Source organism: Aulonocara sp. 'chitande type north' Nkhata Bay, linkage group LG14 (genome assembly GCF_057382095.1).
Source record: "Aulonocara sp. 'chitande type north' Nkhata Bay isolate Kocher_YH1m ecotype deep benthic linkage group LG14, A_spYH_male_GT1.1, whole genome shotgun sequence".
In the NCBI taxonomy this organism is placed as follows: Eukaryota; Metazoa; Chordata; class Actinopteri; order Cichliformes; family Cichlidae; genus Aulonocara; species Aulonocara sp. 'chitande type north' Nkhata Bay.
In genome coordinates this window covers 19,021,049-19,038,439 of record NC_141357.1, presented here as the reverse complement: position 1 = coordinate 19,038,439, position 17,391 = coordinate 19,021,049, and the positions used below count along the sequence as shown (strand labels likewise).

Below are 17,391 nucleotides of genomic sequence, written 5' to 3'. Positions count from 1 at the left end.
CCGTGCTGTACTAGCTGGAAAGCGTCTGATTGACATCACAATGATCCCAAACACACTGTCAATGCAGTAAAAGCACACCTGGATATCGGTCATGGATTGGTCTCCCCAGAGCCTGGACCTCAACATCCATGAAGCGGTGTGGGATCGTCTTGTGTGGTCATACCAGATATTGGCTTTTGAGCTTATTATAATTGTACAAACTCTGTTGCACATATTTCAGTAAATAAATTCACCAGTTTCTTAGCAAAATACGAAGAAATGAAAGGTGGCTTAAGACGTCTGCACGGTATTGTAAATAAACTCTATTATATTTTTTTATAATGTGTACTGTATACATCCTACATATGTCTGTGGTCTTGTAATTCTGCACATCGGTCTGTGTGTATATATGTGAAATGATTTGTTTGCTTGTGTGTGTGAACTGTGTGTACTCAAGAGTGAAAATAACAAGCAGAGGAGTCAAACTGTCATCCTCCACCAGCGCACTGCTTCTTTCTTCTCTTTCACTCCTGGTGATAAAGTGTTATTCTGTCGCTCTTCGAGCAACAAGCCAGGGCCTCAGCCACTGAAACCAGCACCCGGGGAATGATATGTGTGTGTATCAGTGTGCTGCTAGTGCGTGACGGACACCTATCCCATAATAATGTCACACACATCAAAAGGCTCCGCCTCTCTTCATTCAACCCTCTTTCTCTTCATTTTTCTCCTTCCATTTCTTCCTCTGTCTGCCAAAGTCTATCACAGTTTCTCACCCCCCCTCCTGTACACCTCCAGCCCATCTATCCAAGCCCCCACCTATCAAAGAAAGTGAGACCGAGAGACGCCGATAATAAACGCGCGTGTACAAAGCGCCGTCTAGCCTTGGAGGGATGGATGTGTGACAATAAGGTGTGACTCTTTCCAGATTCTTTAACAATGAGCGTAGCTGTGAAAGAGGAAAATGGATGCTGCAAGTCACCTTCAGGCATGCACAATATGGAAACGCTTTTAAACTTACATGGACGCACGTACCGTGTTTCTGCGCGTTACAAAACGCCACTCAAACTTGCTTACACATATAAGACACATGCATATGTTGCTTTATGTGCACACGATATTGTATGTACACATCCACGGTCACACAAACACACTTGCATGCACACACAAGATAATTAATGGTGGTGGCGAATCCCCCTCAGCTGTGGGAGAGTAAATTGCTTTTTCACCCTCCACAGATTTCAGCCTGCTCGTTATGTTGATGATGCCAGAGCGACTAACAGAAGCACAAACTGCCTGCTACATTCTCCCCCCTTTCCTCCTTTGTCTCCAGACACAAATACCAGTGCACACATTCCTACAGAGCAGAACTGTTTATATACACATAACATGCACAGGAACAAAAACAAATCTTAATAATTGTGTGAAGCAAAAGGGAAAGAAAAAAAAAATAGGATTGTGTGCATGTTCATGTGTGTCAACTATTAGCACTGACTGGAAGCCACATAGGTGAAGAGGTCAAAGGGTGAAGGTGTAATTGGGGCTTCTTTACCCCACTCTGCTATTCTTTCCACTTTCTTTTCATAGCAGCATATTCTATCCCACCGGTTATCCTTGACTTTACTTACCTTACTGCCTACTTTTATAATCATTATGGTTTTATTCCTTTATTTTGATTAACTGCTGAGGACTGTGGTAAAAAAAACATCTTTTCACTGTAATCAACATTGCGTTTGAGAAAATCCAGCACAGATCTTTTGTTTTCTCATGTCCGGTGTAATCTTTTTAAATCTTACTGTGGGCTTTGATCAGGTTTTACACGCAAACTAACTGGAAACAGAAAGTCATCTCAGCTTACCATCACGTTTCAAGTCTCTCTCAAGTCGAGATCAGTACACGAAAGATCCTTTAATTTCGATTTTCTAGAATGTTGTAGATTGGTTTTCAAGTATGTGCTGCTTGAATTAGCCTAGGTAACCGAGGCACACTCATTATTCCCTACTAGCATACAAGTGATTAAAGTTCTGCCACTAAAGTATTTTCTGAACAATGTAATATTTTAAATAGTCATCTCTGTAAATTTGAATCTGCACCCAGTTGTCAGTTTATTAGCTATACCTTACTAATACCAGGTTGGACCCTCTTTTGCCTTCAAAAATGCTTTAATTCTTCGTGGCATCGATTCAACAAAGTGCTGAAAACTTTGATCTATACTGACGTGATAGCATCACACAGTTGCTGCTTTGTTGGGTGCACACCAATCAATCCCACAGGTGTTAGATTTAGATCTGATGATTGTGGAGGTTATTTTCAAGAAACCAGTTTGAGATGATCTGAAAAAATATCTCCCTCACTATTACACCACCACCACTGTTGATTCCATGATGGATCAGACCATTTTTCAATCTCTATTGTCCTATTTGGTGAGTCCATGTGAATTGTAGCCTCAGTTCCTCCTGCTCTTAGCTGACAGGAACAGCCTTATGTTGCAGTAGCTTCAAGTCTGGATATGTTGTGCACTGCACAGCTTGTCTGGTACAAACAGCAATGACACATTTAAAATCACTTAAATCACCTTTTCCACGCATTATGATGGCCTGTGTGGACTTCAGGAGCCTGTCCTGACCATCTCTACATATCGTTAGCTTCATAGCATAATTGCCTAAGTCATTTGACTAAGTCAATGACTTAGGCACTTATGCTATGAAGCTAACGATATCTAAATGCACTGAAATGTTGCCATGTGATTGGCTGATTGCATATTTCCATTAACCTGAAAAGGCTCAAGCAATCAAATAAAATGAACAGTGGGCGTTGAGTTCATACCCTGAAGAATTCTTTAGTGGAGCCTGAGTCCAGCGTCCCATAGGCTATCTCTGTCTGTTTGGCCAAGTCCTCTGCACTCTCTATCGGTGAAACCATCCTCTCCACAGTGAGGAATGCAGCCAAGTTGGCTGTGTAAGAGGAGATGATGATAAGAGTAAAGAACCACCACACACCTCCAACAATACGTCCAGATAGAGACCTGCAGAGAAGAGAGTGGGGAGTGAGGTAGGGAGAAAAAACAGGGAAAGAAGAGTGAGGTGTAAGAAAGGGAAAGATAAAGTCAATTTTTTTTTTTACAAAGTGGCCAAGATGGCAAGATTAGGGAGATGAAAGAAAGCAAACACAGACGAGAAATCAGCAGATGGATGAAACGGAGATGGTTAAGGTAAAGACGACAGTGAAGGGATTAAAAAACGCGAGAGAGAAAGAAACACAATTACCGTTGCAGAGATATGCAACACAGAAAACTGTAGCTTCACAAAGCGTTCTGTGTGCATGACAAAACTGACAGTACCGCCAAAGTAATTGTCTTTCAACCTGAAAACCAATTCAGCACTAACAGCAACCGAGGCTACATGAAACAGATAGCAATCGGGACAAGCCAGCATCTCTCTCATCCTCTTTCCTTCTTTTCCTTTTCTCCATGCTTACGCTGTTTATCTCCCAATTGTGAGCAGGAGCATCAAAGTAAGTGGCAATTCATTTTTTTTTTTTTTTTGCATGAACTTGTTTTCACTGAGTAAAAGGAAGGAAAGCAAGTGAGAGTGAACCTATTAGAGAAAGTCAGAGAAAAATACATGAAGGCCACATGATGTTTCCTTTTAAGTACCGCAGTCAGTAAAAGACCTTGAAATTCTAATGGGCAGAAACAGCAACAAGGAAAATAATAATACAGAAAAAAATCAAAAAAACAACTTCACTTCAAAGGAGTGAGAAACAAAGTGAAAATATTACTGGGCATACACTACAAGACATTCAGAAAGAAAGAAAAAATGCAGAAAATGACTGATAAAAGACCTGATAAATAACTTGAGCATGAAAGCAAATCATCAATTCTAATTCATCGCTTTTGCTTTTAAGAAGCACTTTAATATTATTATTTTTTTGGTAAAATTACACCAAAAAGAAATAAAACAACTGAAAGGTGCTATGATGAACTCCTGATTCAGGTGATCTGTGATCCGTTGTTATCATAAAAACACTGATTATAGCCACTTAAACCTCGGGCGATAATCAGATCCTCTTGCATACAATCAGACAATGTGTTCCGATATTTACCGGACAGCCTGGTGATACCAACACTCTGATGTGAGAGCGGCGGCAGACAAATTATTTTTAGTCGGGTTTATTTGTAAGAAGTGTGAGCGGAAGCGAAAACGAGGAGCGAGAAAGTGGAGAGACGCATTGACGCATGACTCGGCATAAATTGTCACCTTTTGGAGCAACTCTGCATTATGCTGCTCTTCAAAATCCATCGCACCTCTTAATCCACACACACGCAAACACACACAGACTTGATAGTGTTTGTCCTTGAGGCCTTGATCTGTTTGCTTGAAATAATGAACCTGGCATACACCGTGATGGATTCTCAGACGAAACTGTTGTTAGATATATTTTTATACTTATTAGGATACAACAGAAACTTTCTGTTTTTTTAACCATGTGACACTTTGATGTAATGTTTGTCTTTGAGCCCAGAAAAGGAAATATGCCGGTGACAGAGATTAGGAGGATGAAGAGGATGGCATGTTCAGAAGTTTCATAGATTTCACAGGATTTCTGTTAGTGGCCAAAAACGCAGAGGTGATCTGACTGGTTAGCTGGTGAACAATACCTTATTAATTCAACCTTGTGGAGTGACTCTGGGTGAGTGGAAAAAGAAAGTGGTATAAAAGAAAAAATGACCGTGTAAGGAATCTGTTGAAGTTTAAGTTGCACCTTATTGATCACTGGGGAAATTTTGTCCTCTGTAACTGACCCATTATAATCACTGAGTGGCATTTGGCAGAGTGCACTGCTTATTTCCTTGGCTAGTGCTTCAGGCAGGACCGGTGACAAGAGAAGTGGCGTAAAACTTTACTGCAGTTCTGCATATCTTGTATTCATAAGCATTACATAAACTTTTAATAACCAATATACGCTCTAATGTATTTTTAAGGAGCATTTATTAATTCATTTGACAGCTCCTCTTGGGGCAACCGCAGGTGCTGGTATGAGCAGATACTGAATGACAATACACTGCAGCAAAACACATCTCTAACATAAAATATACGGGTTCCTCAAATTTATTACATCAAATTAAAGGCTCCGGCCTACAGCTTTCATAAATTAACACTGTTGATAATAACAAAAATTATTTTTGCAACGTATACGCAGGCTCTTTAATAGAAAGTTTAAGCTAAAATATAACTACTGTTGTTTTCCAACAATTTTCAGATTTAATATAACCTAAACCACGTTCTTGCCCTAAAGTAGTGCAAACAGCCACAGATGCAAAAGAGAAGAAGTAAAATAGTAATTGCCAAACATAGGATACAAACTGAAAATCGTCTGTTTGATATGTGTCTAAATCACTCCCTCCTTCATTGAAAATGGACTCTTTATACCAGTTAAACTGACTTGTTTTCTGGAAGTGTAATTTCTCTTGCTGCTTCTGACCTGTAGAGGCACTAGACCAGCATGTAAGCAAGCACTCTTGCTTTTTTTTTTAAAGCAGATGTTAGTAGCATTCCTAATAACATGCAATCTTACTGTAGCAAACAAAATCTCTTTTTTTGTCCACCAACTCCTCCTACACGATCAGGAGTTGAGGAATCAAGACAATCGGGCACACTGGTTCATCACAGCCCACTGAAGGTTCTTATCAATATCACATGTTATGGCATCATCGTGTGATCTAGCAATCACCTAACAGTGATCTAAAACCACAGTCTAAACCAGGGGTGGGCAATTCCAGGCCTCGAGGGCCGGTGTCCTGCAGGTTTTAAATCTCACCTTGGGTCAACACACCCGAATCAAATGATTCGTTCGTTACCAGGCCTCTGGAGAACTTCAGGACATGTTGAGGAGCTAATTTAGCCATTTAAATCAGCTGTGTTGGATCAAGGACACATCTAAAACCTGCAGGACACCGGCCCTCGAGGCCTGGAGTTGCCCACCCCTGGTCTAAACAGTACTACAGTATGAACATGTACTAGGACCTAAAATGCATGTGTCATTAGATGAGAGAGGAATAAGGTACGATGAGGACATATTTCTTCTTTTTGCATTAGAATTGTCATCTTAAACTAAACACTGCATCCATCAACGCCAAGCAGCATTTTCAGCTGTAGTTGTTGACAGATGAATTTCCGAGGTCCATTATTTTATCAGCAGAATGCTCAATTCGAGCATTCAATCATTTTTCTAATTAATTTTATTTACATTAAACCCGTGAGGTTCTTTGAATAAATCATCCTCAGTGTTCATGAATCTAAAATGATCACATCTGATTCATTTTATTTCTAGATTAAAGGTTTCATAGGGGGGGAAACAGAATGTTGGACCACAGTGCAGGACAGCCAGCAAAGTTAATCTGACATTATAGTAGAGTCTAATTTACTAATTTTTTTTTCACTTTAATACCTTAACTTTGGCGTGTCATTTGCTGGGCTGAGACTGGGCTAGCATCTGCTGCAAACAATCTCCCTTTGTTCTGTTTACATTCAGACTAAACTTGATCTTAGCGAGGATTTTCTTTTTTTTAAATGATAAAACCCGGCAATACAGTGAAGAGCCAGGGAAAGATGGGCTTCCCCATTTAAATAAGGCTCAGCGTTTAATGAAGTCCTACAAATCTGTAACATAAAGCAAAGTCGTTAAACCTCACAGTAAAGCTTCTCACACTAATTACAATACACTGGGAAGAGACACAGATTGTGCAGCCTTTCAGTGTGTTTAAGGCTGATTTACAATTATAGCTACTCCCATGCACAGTTTTCCTCTTGCTGAATGGGCTGTTAATACAGATGTGACAATGACAGAAACACTGTAAAAGTTAAACGGCTCACTGAGTCTGCACATGCGCTTTGGCACATTCTTTTATGCTATGTTGGGGGCGAGGTTACTGCTTTTATTCTGAAAATGAACTAAAAATGGTTCTGTATCTCAGGCAGCTTGATAGAAAACCATCCTGTTGGAGAACACGTTTGCCCTCTGGCGCTTGATTTAGATGGAATCGTGTGTGACAATATGTGCAAGCAGGCATGTGTACAAATGTGCTTTCATGTGGACGTGTGGATGAATTCAGCTGTTCTCAGAGTGCATGCCAGTACACTCGGCTGATCTTTGACAGCAGTGTCTTTGATTCTTTTCGCGTCTGTGTGAGAGATGCTGCCTGTGTGTGCGGTTTCACGGTGTTGGTATGCAACAGGCGAGTCATTCTATAGCTGGTCATGTATCATCTATGATAGCCAACAGATTGCCTCCCCAATCCAGTGTGTGAAAGATTAATGGCATGCTGTTCGTCTTCACTCCCTCTCACACGGACTCACACTGTCACCCGCAAACACTCGAATCCTTCTGAGCTATGCAATTTGTTTAGCATCCAATACATCTGGATTTCATCGCCTGACAGAAGAGACTGCAATTTTGAGTTTCAGGTGTGCCCATAATATCTAGAGTGTGTTTTTATTTTTACTCCCATAAGACCAATTGAAGATCAGTGTCAGGCAGATCAGTTGAAAACTATAATCAATTACTCATTAAATGTTATTTCAGCAACAATTACAACGAGTCACCTCATTTGACTTCACTTTGATCAGTCAACATCAAAGATTCCTTTAAACACCTCCAAACCATCTAAAGCAAAGCTGTCTTCAAGTTACGGGAGGAAGCGAGACCAGTTTCATCAAATATCAAGTCTGCTGGAAGTGTGACTGATGTTTTAAGAAAGTGAAGCTTAAATGTTTGCTTTTGGCACAATAAAAGACAGAAAGGCTGAATAATGCAGGTGGGAGGCAAAATATAATACAACCTTTCTCTTCTTTGTCTCTTCTTGCTTTCATCTTTTTCCGGGAACGACTAGAGGTGTGACATAAAGTAAATCGGCAAAATGATTGAAATGGGCTCAAAGACGCCACAGCAGATGAAGGCAGAATAAAGGGCATCAAGGCGAACATGAAAAAAAAAAATCAAATTAATCGATTAAACAGTAGGTGCTGCAGGCAGGTAATGAACGGCATAATAGGAGACAATAAGAGGAACTATAAAAGTGAAGCAGAAAAGATCTGAGCTGCTTAGAGAGAGGAGCCTTGAAAAGACTGTTCATAAAATAAAAAGGATTACTTGTGAAATTCATAAACATGTCGTCTGTCAGCGTGACTGGGTTCTAATCAGTGACCTTGAGACTAATCATTAATTACTCAGTAGGCTTCGGTGTCCCAGTGCAGTTAGTTAGTCATGCCATTAGCTGGATCTGTTGCTACCATTAACTATTCAACACACCCACAGCCATTTGCTCAATGCACATGACACTCACAAACACACATTTATACGCAGCCACACACACTCAAGCTCACAACTGCCCAGACAGCAGCAGACACACTCGCACAGCCCCCCTCAATACACGTACACACAAGAGACGGAAGCTGTAATTTCATATGCTTATTGACAGAGACAGATCTAATCCCTGTGAGATGTTCACTGGCGATCCCTTTACCTCTTTCTTGCTTCCCTGCAGTCCCTCTTGGTCTTTCTTATTCTGAGAACAGACATTTCCACCATGATTTAATCTCTTTCTTTTATTTTTTTTAAGTCCCGCACTATCACCTAACCATCCATCACTTTGTTGCCACCCTTTATGTTATGACCAAGCCAATCGCCATCATTAGAAACCCAAAAGCCTGGGCTAAAAGATGACAGGCGGGTGGGGCTAATGCCCTATCAAGGTCACTCTGACAATGTGTTTGAGGGTGTATAAATATGTTCATGGCAGCCATTACCTTGTGCTTGACTGGAAAGGTGAAAGAAACACAAGTCGGTGCGTCGGTTGCGTGGGATGCTCAGATAAAGTAGTCAGTAGTGTCATAAACATGTAGACACGCCACCACACACGTGCACAGCAGTTTCCATTATATAAATGCCAACTACAAAAGTGAGCATCAAAGAAAAAAAGAGGTAGGGAGGCCATAGGTGGACAGATAGATAGAGAGAAAGAGAGAAAGAAAGAAAGAAGAGAGCTGAATAGGAGCGTTGTTACACTGTGTCTCCTAGACTGCAGAGATGACTGCAGCACAGAGAGAGGGACCCACGCTGAATACCAATGGACTTACTATGGCAGCTCACTACAACATACACAGTCAATACACAGAGTATACGGAGTCAAACAACCAGTATCGACACATGGGTACAGATGTTCATAAATGTAATAAGACAAAACATAATGCGGGGCAGGAGAGATGCATAGTTCACCAAGCAAAAAAAAGAAACCATGCACTGGTAACAACCAACGAGGCAAACTGCAAAGCAGATGAACACAGACTGAAATGAACATATAGAAGAAACAGGAACGCATTCAACCAGTCAGAAAGAATATTTCTTCCTGCAGCGGCTGCCTCTTTTCCTTTATTCCCAACTCCACAGTAAATGTCAGCCTCGATATTCCGATCCCCGCTGACTGGCCAGGGACAATACAACTGGAAAGATGGAGGAAAGTGAGGATAAAGCCTGAGCAAAAAAATAGGCGTCCCATCGTCAGAGTAGACATATGGATGATGAAAAACGATGGAAAACAATAAAGAAATTAGATTCTTCAAAGACTTCAGCAAAATAATTTGCAGAGAAAATAAAGTAACTGTAGACATAACAGAATGAAGTACAGCATGTAAAGTCTGAAAGAAGACGTAGCTCCAGCAATGCTACCATAGTGTTTTTACCTACAGTGGACAATACTCAAAATTGAACTTTCTTCAGTTTTTCTGGTTGTTTTCAATTCATCATTTTTACATAACATATTTATCTGGAGCCACTGTGTCACAGAGAGGGTTACTTGCCCAAAGAAGTCATAAAGCTTAAAAAATAATGCATATATACATACTTTTTCAAATTTTGTTTATATACAGTCTCTTTGCCCATATGGAAAAGATATATATAAATCTTATAAAGTTTGTATCTGTCTTGTGTGAAACTTGTATGAAAAGCATATAAGTGTGAAAACAGATATAAGATCCCTTGAAAAATTATATAATGAAACTTGTATGTTTTGGATACTTACTAAAACAATGTGTGAAAGTAATGCGAAAGTGGCCACTTTCATGAGTAATCACATATAAGTTTTTACTATTTCTTTTCCGTATGGGTGGATTTGATCTCTCGTACAAACATTGCAAGAAATTCTGTTATGTTTGCCTTTATTATCATTTAGTTCATTTTGTTGTTTTTTGATATGGTTGAACAGCTAATAGAGGGAATGTGATACTGCATATAGATATCACGGTAACATACGCATAAGACATCCTTAAATTTGTAATAAAAGTAAAAGATTATTGGATATTTTCAATACAAGGAAACTTGAAGGCATCTCGGCAAAAAAAAAAAGGGGGGGGGGGGGGTTACAGTCTGTGTTATGATAATACATAAATACCTTGTCTTCACTGTAGCTGTAGCACATTTCTGCTGTCAGGTGTGACTTGAGTTAGCATTATGATTCTGCCTGCTTGCAAAGGTGAACAAGGGAATGTGAGATTAAAGGAAATGAACTGAGGAGAAAGAAAAGTGATATGACATTATGATATGCAGGACACGTCTCCTTTTCTAAGGACATGATCTAGTATTTCTGCAGAGCACAGTGTCAAAGAGGCTCATCCATCACATGATTTTATGGCAAAAAGCCTGGTCGCCGGGCTTATTTCATTTTTTCATCAATGAGTCTGATGACTAATAAACTCTTTGACCGTGATTTCATGTGGAATAATGCTACTACATGAACACAACCTAAATTTAAAAGCTTTATAGTCACAGACACTGCTATCTAGCCAAATTGGCACATTAAAAACAGTAAAATTTGGCTTCATTCAGCCGTGGCTCCCAATGACAAAAGAAATACTGGGAGAAAGATACGGGAGAGCACGTTAGGGCCACATGAAGAGAGATTAAGAGGGACAATAGCAAATTTCTCCTCCCCTTACTGAGACTCCTTTGCTATAATCAGCAGCCTTAGTGTTTGCTGTAAGAAAGGGGTGTGATGCTAATCACGGTGCAGGGATGCATGGTTTAGCACGAGATGCATAGGTTGGGCAAAAGATTGGGCAGACTGTAAAAGGTTTTTGATTATAAATAATCTCACCCATAACGCTAAAAGTCACTTTAAGCCCTTAACACCCACTGGCCAAAATATGAGTCCATTGAAAATTCTGCTGCTGTATTTTGAATGACATTGGTCCAATCTGAATGACATTTGCCAAACCGCAAAGCCTCATGATTCAGAGAAGTTAAGTCTTTTACAGACACCATTGCTCTTATTTGTAAGCATGCAGCAATACATTGTCTCCCTTGACTCACTATATATAGCACGCTGTTTTCAGCAAGAGCCCATATAAAGCACCACATATATGGACAAAGCCATTGGGAACATTGAGTGCTATCTATTTAAACATGTGTGGTCAAGAGTTAATATACTTTTGTTTTCATTTGTGCTTCCATCATTAACCTCGCGCCTGTTCACTGAATGCTTTCACCTCTCCTTGGCCTCTTCTTTCTTATTAGAAAACACCAGGTATGTCCCCATATTGTCAATATTACAATTAAGAGATATGCATCTCCAAAGCTCATTTCTGTGTAAAAAAACAGGGGGTTGAAAACCAAATGCCATCAGAGTGGAGAAACACAGCAAATGTACCCGTCCTTGTGTATCTTGTGAGACTAAAATGTTGATACAGTGTAAATCAAAGTGCATTTACTTCATCAACTGTAACTGTAGGAGGTGCTACTATGAGGAAAAATCTTAAGCCTAAATTGCCAAGATTTGTTTGAAAAATCCATAAGATAAACTAAACACATTTCTTACTGTAAGAATATAATCTGGCATTTGCGGCCGCTGTAATCCTGGCCTATGGAGACGTTGTGCTATATTGGAAGTGACAGGCTGTAGTGATTTATGTGACGAACACTGGCTTCATGTTAAGTATCACATTATTGATATGACAGCTGTAGCTTATACTCAGGACCTGCAAGTGACAGAAAGGTCCACATGTGTGTGTTGGACTGTTGTGAAACTGTACGCTGGCTGTTTTGTTCTTTTACATGCGTGTGTATAAGGAAAGCAAAGTCTGTAAAGTGTCTGTTTATTCGTGTGCACAACTTGTATGACCGTGCATCTCTGAGTGGTTGTGCGCGCAGCCGATGTGAGTGTTTTCCATTTTGTGTGCTAAGGCTAGAATTGGCCTGTCAGTCACAGTAAAGTGGGGAGAAGAAGGAGACGACATGTGTCGGGAAGTGGAGAGAGAAAAGGAGAGCGTATGAAAGAGATGGATGCGAGAGCACAAGAGAAGGGCAGAGGAGCAAAAGAGGAGGAGGACGAAAGTGAAGTTTGGGGGGATGAAAAGAAACTTTTGTTCTTTTTTTGAAAGAGAAATGCAAATGGAGATGCAGCACAAATGTCTGAGCGATTCTTGATGTCAATTCATTTCAGAAACAGCAGAATAGTCCTTGAGAAGAAGAAAATAACGAATAATGATAAAGTTTGCCATATACCACTTTTCAAGATCTGTGATATGAAGTCCTTTGCAGGAGCAGCAAAGTAAAATGATTAGTGAGCAAAATAAAACAAGCACCAGAGACAATTGAAGTGCTGCAAAAGAAATAATTTAAGAAATAAAAAATGGTAACAGAATCTGAAACTCAGGTAAAATCAGGAAAAGCTTTCCTCTTTAAGTATATTTAAGTATAAGTATATCCATCCATCCATCCATCCATCCATCCCTCGTTTATCCCAACCACCTTCTTCATCTCATCCAGAGGAACTGTCCCCAAGCCAGCTGAGAGACATAGTTTCCTGTGCATACTGTGGGCCCTCCACCAAGTATGCCCAGAACACCTTGCTTAGGGGAGGCCCAGGAGGCATCCTAATCAGATGCCCTAACCATCTCAACTTGCTCCTTCTGGCATGGGGGAGCAGCAGCTCTAGAATGACTAGATTTCTCACCCTTTCTCTAAGGCTGAGCCCAGCCATGCTTCAGAGAAAACCAATTTCTGCCCCATGGAATCATGATCTCCTTTGGTCATTACTCAGAGCTTGCGACTATAGTTAAGTGTAGCAATGTAGTTTTACACTTTGGTTTTACGCTCAGCTCACTTCACCACAATGGATTTGTGCAGCATCTGCATCAATGCAGATGCTGCACAAATCCGTTTGTCGACCTTCCGCTTCCTCACTTTGGAACAAAACCCCAGATACTTTAAGTCCTTTCCTGTCGAGAACCATGGGCTTGGATTTGGAGAAGCTAATTCTCATTCCCACTTTGAGCTGGAGGCCAGCAACTGATGAAGCCAACAGAACTATATCATCTGCAAAGAGCTGACACGAAATCCAGAAGTGACCCGGCTTGTTAGAAAACAGCAAAAGACTGCCTGTAAATTTCCCCTGCAGTGCATATTGTGACATTTAAGGTCATTGTTGCATCCCTGACCTCTTAGTACCAAATCAATACATATACACAGCACTCCAGGACTGGATCCACTCACTGGATTCCAGTATGGGTAATGGACCGTTGCTTGGGTTGCAGCATGTGGGATCTTCTAATTTGTGTTGTTCTTACTGACTGGATTCTTTTCGATGTCTTGTGCTTGGAAGACTAAATCCATTAAGACATATTGCAGCTATAAAGATAATCTCCAAAAATGTAAGGAGAGTGTAACTCTCCCACAGGCAGATAAACGTCATGTTTTAACGATTTCAGGTAACACGAAAGGGTTGTAATGTCATGTTGCAGGTGGAATAATGTTCAGTTGAGCAATAACTTTATCTTCCTAAAATGTGAAGCTTCCATTTCCATATACGTGTGAATGCTTACATAACAGTTTTTTTTATTGTTCTCCCAAACTCGACTGATCACACTATGTTTTTCTTGCGTTCATCACTCATCAGGCTTTGCTTTCATTTGTTTTAGTGTGAAGTGCTCCCTGCTGCTCCTTCTCTCCTTAGACTTGCTCCCTAAAGGTCTTGAGGATGCTGGCAATGAATATTTCACTAAACTGCATTCTCAGGTTATCAATAATAAAATGGCATATTCTTATAAATATTCTAAAAATATAGCTGGACTCTGCCTCTTCTGTGGTGCATTAAAGATTCATACACACCTAGCAAACTGCTAAATCTTCCACCATAACAGACCCACATGTACATCACCACTGGACTGTATGCAGGTGTTTTCTTCACACTTCTACGTTTTTGTGTTTGCATGTGTGTGCCTTAGTGTATCAGCCCAGCTCAGTTAAACCTAGAAAAGTGCTAAAAGAGGTGATTCACTTTGTCAACAGTCTGAATCACCACTGTCTAATACTACAGCACTCAAGCATTACAGACAGTTACACAGGCACACATGCTCTCCCCAGCCCACACACTCACCCTGTACACAGCCTTAAATATGATCTCGCTCAGTCTGACGCACATGCAAACACAAATGCACTCTGTTTGTCTCTCACAGATCATTTCCCTCCCTCACCGTGGTGAGATGTCGCAGCCTTGTTGCATGAAGGCTCCCAGTGAGAACCACAGGGAGTTAAAGATGCCAAACTCATTTGGAGGTTGGTCAGTGGGGCCCTGCTCTGTGGCACCCTCCTCTGGTTCCTCTGCATGCCACTCATACGGACTGAAGCGACTCACCTAAGATAGCATATGCAGAAAAGTGGTTAGAAAATTTTAAAGAAAAAGAAAAGCTGAATAGGAACATTAAAATGAAAAATTGAAACATGTTAAGGACTTGAATATGCACACAAATGTTTTCATTTTAATTTCAAGAAAGACACTACAGGACTACCAAGGTCTGAAATGGTCAAAATCCCCTTTTTTAACCACATGGTAATGAGACACGGACAGCACTATCACCAATGTTATTATGCTCTTCCACAACATTAGAACACTAAAGAAATCACCAGAGATGTAAGTCAGCAATACCAGTGTATATAATCTATACTAAATATTGCGTATAAATATAATAGCAACAGAGTAAACTTGGACTTGACAAAGCTAAAAACAGTAGACATGGTGTGCAGCTAAATTACAGTACAGGTAGCTGGCTTGGCGTCATTTCCCTGCATTGCTCAGTAATAATAATAGTGTAGACAAAGTTACAGACCCATTTGAGGTAACACAGTTGTGTGGCAGTATTTTTGTGTGGCAGAAAAAAAACAAGAGAAACATTGAAAAGGAAAGCAGCAAAATAAGGAAAAAATAGCTTTTTGGGCCGTTGGTCATCAGAAAAGAACATTTGTGGTTGCAAGCTACAATCACAATTGTTGACTCTACAGTATATATCAGACAACATTTTCTTGTTTCCAGTTTTCTACTTTATCACATGTGACTGTAAAGTACAAAAATGTATTAGGCTTTTTATTTATATAGAGGCAATGAATATTCTTTTGGCCTTAAATCAAACTTTGGCAAATACACAGTACTGTGTGATGTGATGGATCACGTTCCTCTATAGCTGGTGAAGTAATTTGACTGGCTAGTCAGTTAATATGTACACAAATAATTTTAACTCCAGAACTTTAGCAAGCTAAGGTTAACTGTAACCTGTAACTTTGTTACATGACTTTGGTTATAGTCATTTGATAACATTATCTGATTAGTTAGCTGTTATTTTCAAATTACTTCATGAGTAAGACAACCCCTGGGAGTATGTATGGGAGCTGGACTTACCAGAGTCTTAACTATGTTTTGCTAAAGTTTCACAAGTTGGCTAACCTTAACTTACCGTCTCACTAACACTGTCATTACTGCCATATTTGAATCCAGATCATTTTTGTAACTTCTTTAATAATAATAATAATAATAATAATAATAGTAATAATAAACAAACAAACAAAAAGAATAAATAAAAACAAAAACCTTGATCCACTTTTAAAATCTGATGTCATTAGCTATTTCCAGGTGCAAATGCTGCTTGTAAAGCTTACAGTAAAGAATCGCTCTTGCCCGGGAGCGCTTCTTTTCTGAAATGTTCAAATGTTTGGTGACCAGGACACCATGAGCCCATGGGCTGAAGTGTACTCTGTGAATTTTTAATAAATTCATAATAATATAGTGCACAAGTAGTGCTAATAAAAAGATGCAGAGGCTGAGAATGAACACTGATTATGGGCTTGCAACATTACAGCAAAGCATGGTGGCCTCTATCAACTAAACAGCAGATGTTTTTGTTGAAGTGTATTTTTGAAAATGATTATCAGCTATTAGTGGACTCCATTTCCTAGCAAGTAGCATTGCCTGGTCTTCATCACCTTTGGCACCTTTAAATTTTCAAGTTTGACCAGAGTTGTTTTCTTTTGTTGTTTAAGATCAGTCCACAGGTCACAGAGTTAGTTGGGTAGGGTTGCATTTTTTAAGTTGCGCTATAATCTATTCACACAGAAGTTAATACAAAATGATAGAAATGTGTTTTCAGAGGCAAACTGAGCTAGCAAGCGGCGAGAGACATCTGTTTAACATCTCAGAACAGATAAAAGGAAAACCTTGGAGAGTGAATTTCTGATTTATATAAAAGAGGAAAAACAGTTTCCTTGAATATTCAGACAATCTGGTATCACAGGGCTTATGCTGATCTTGTGCATGCTGAAGTGGGCTGTCTTAAATATCTGACATTGAGCATCTAAATGTCTCACATACATCACTATTATGATATTTCTGTTCATAGAGGATGACTCTAAGTATCCAATGGTTTCCTGCCTAGAAGCTGTCTTCAACACTGTAAATGCCATTTCAGCTGAGAGTGTAAAGGGAGTACTGTCATACTTCTTAAATTTTTAAATGCATTAGCTATTGAGGGCTAATCTATAAAACATAAAAAAATATATACTCAGAGACATCAAGAGTCATGATGAGTTGTGTGGTAAAAAAGCACCTTACAATAAAAACTAACTTCTGTAGCTACTGTATGCGCTTTCATCCCTTAACCCAAGGCTTCAGTAACTTTTCTAGTCCAGTCCTGGGATCCAGCTCAAATTCTAACACCTAGTATGTAACAATAACTCACCAAAAACAGCACAACACTGACGCCAATGTAAGCGAACACTATGCACATCCAGATCTCGTAGGCCAGTGGGTCCAGGAAAGAGAAAACACCTGGTTTAGACTTCTGAGGCTTCTTGATCATGATTGAAATTCCCAGAGACATGAAAGGCTTAGAGAAGTCGATCACCTCCTCTCTCACCAGGGTGATGGTCAGTGGGGCCACAGCAATTTCTGCTTTCTGCAAAGGAGAGGGGTGGGGCTGAGATTTCACTTCACTCTCATGTTTTTACTGCAGTTAATTTGCATCAACTGCATATAAAACAAACAAGCTATAATGAATAGAAACTGTCAATGAGCAAAGCAAAGGGGAACTGGACTCA

The 17,391-nt window shown here is 39.9% G+C and overlaps 1 protein-coding gene across 7 annotated transcripts in view; it reads right to left on the bottom strand.

Moving 5' to 3' along the window:
- The window catches only part of gria4a (glutamate receptor, ionotropic, AMPA 4a), a 124,929-nt gene that overhangs the window by 18,414 nt on the left and 89,124 nt on the right, over positions 1 to 17,391 (bottom strand). For all 7 annotated transcript variants that reach the window (XR_015124665.1, XM_086261373.1, XM_086261374.1 and 4 more), the window contains exons 12-14: positions 17,034 to 17,249; positions 14,502 to 14,662; positions 2,803 to 3,001 (exon numbers count right to left, since the gene is read on the bottom strand). Coding sequence is in view for 6 of the 7 variants with exons in the window: in XM_086261373.1 (XP_086117499.1) it covers positions 2,803 to 3,001; positions 14,502 to 14,662; positions 17,034 to 17,249 (576 nt within the window). In the remaining variant the exon portion in view is untranslated. The remainder of the gene's footprint in view (positions 1 to 2,802; positions 3,002 to 14,501; positions 14,663 to 17,033; positions 17,250 to 17,391) is intronic.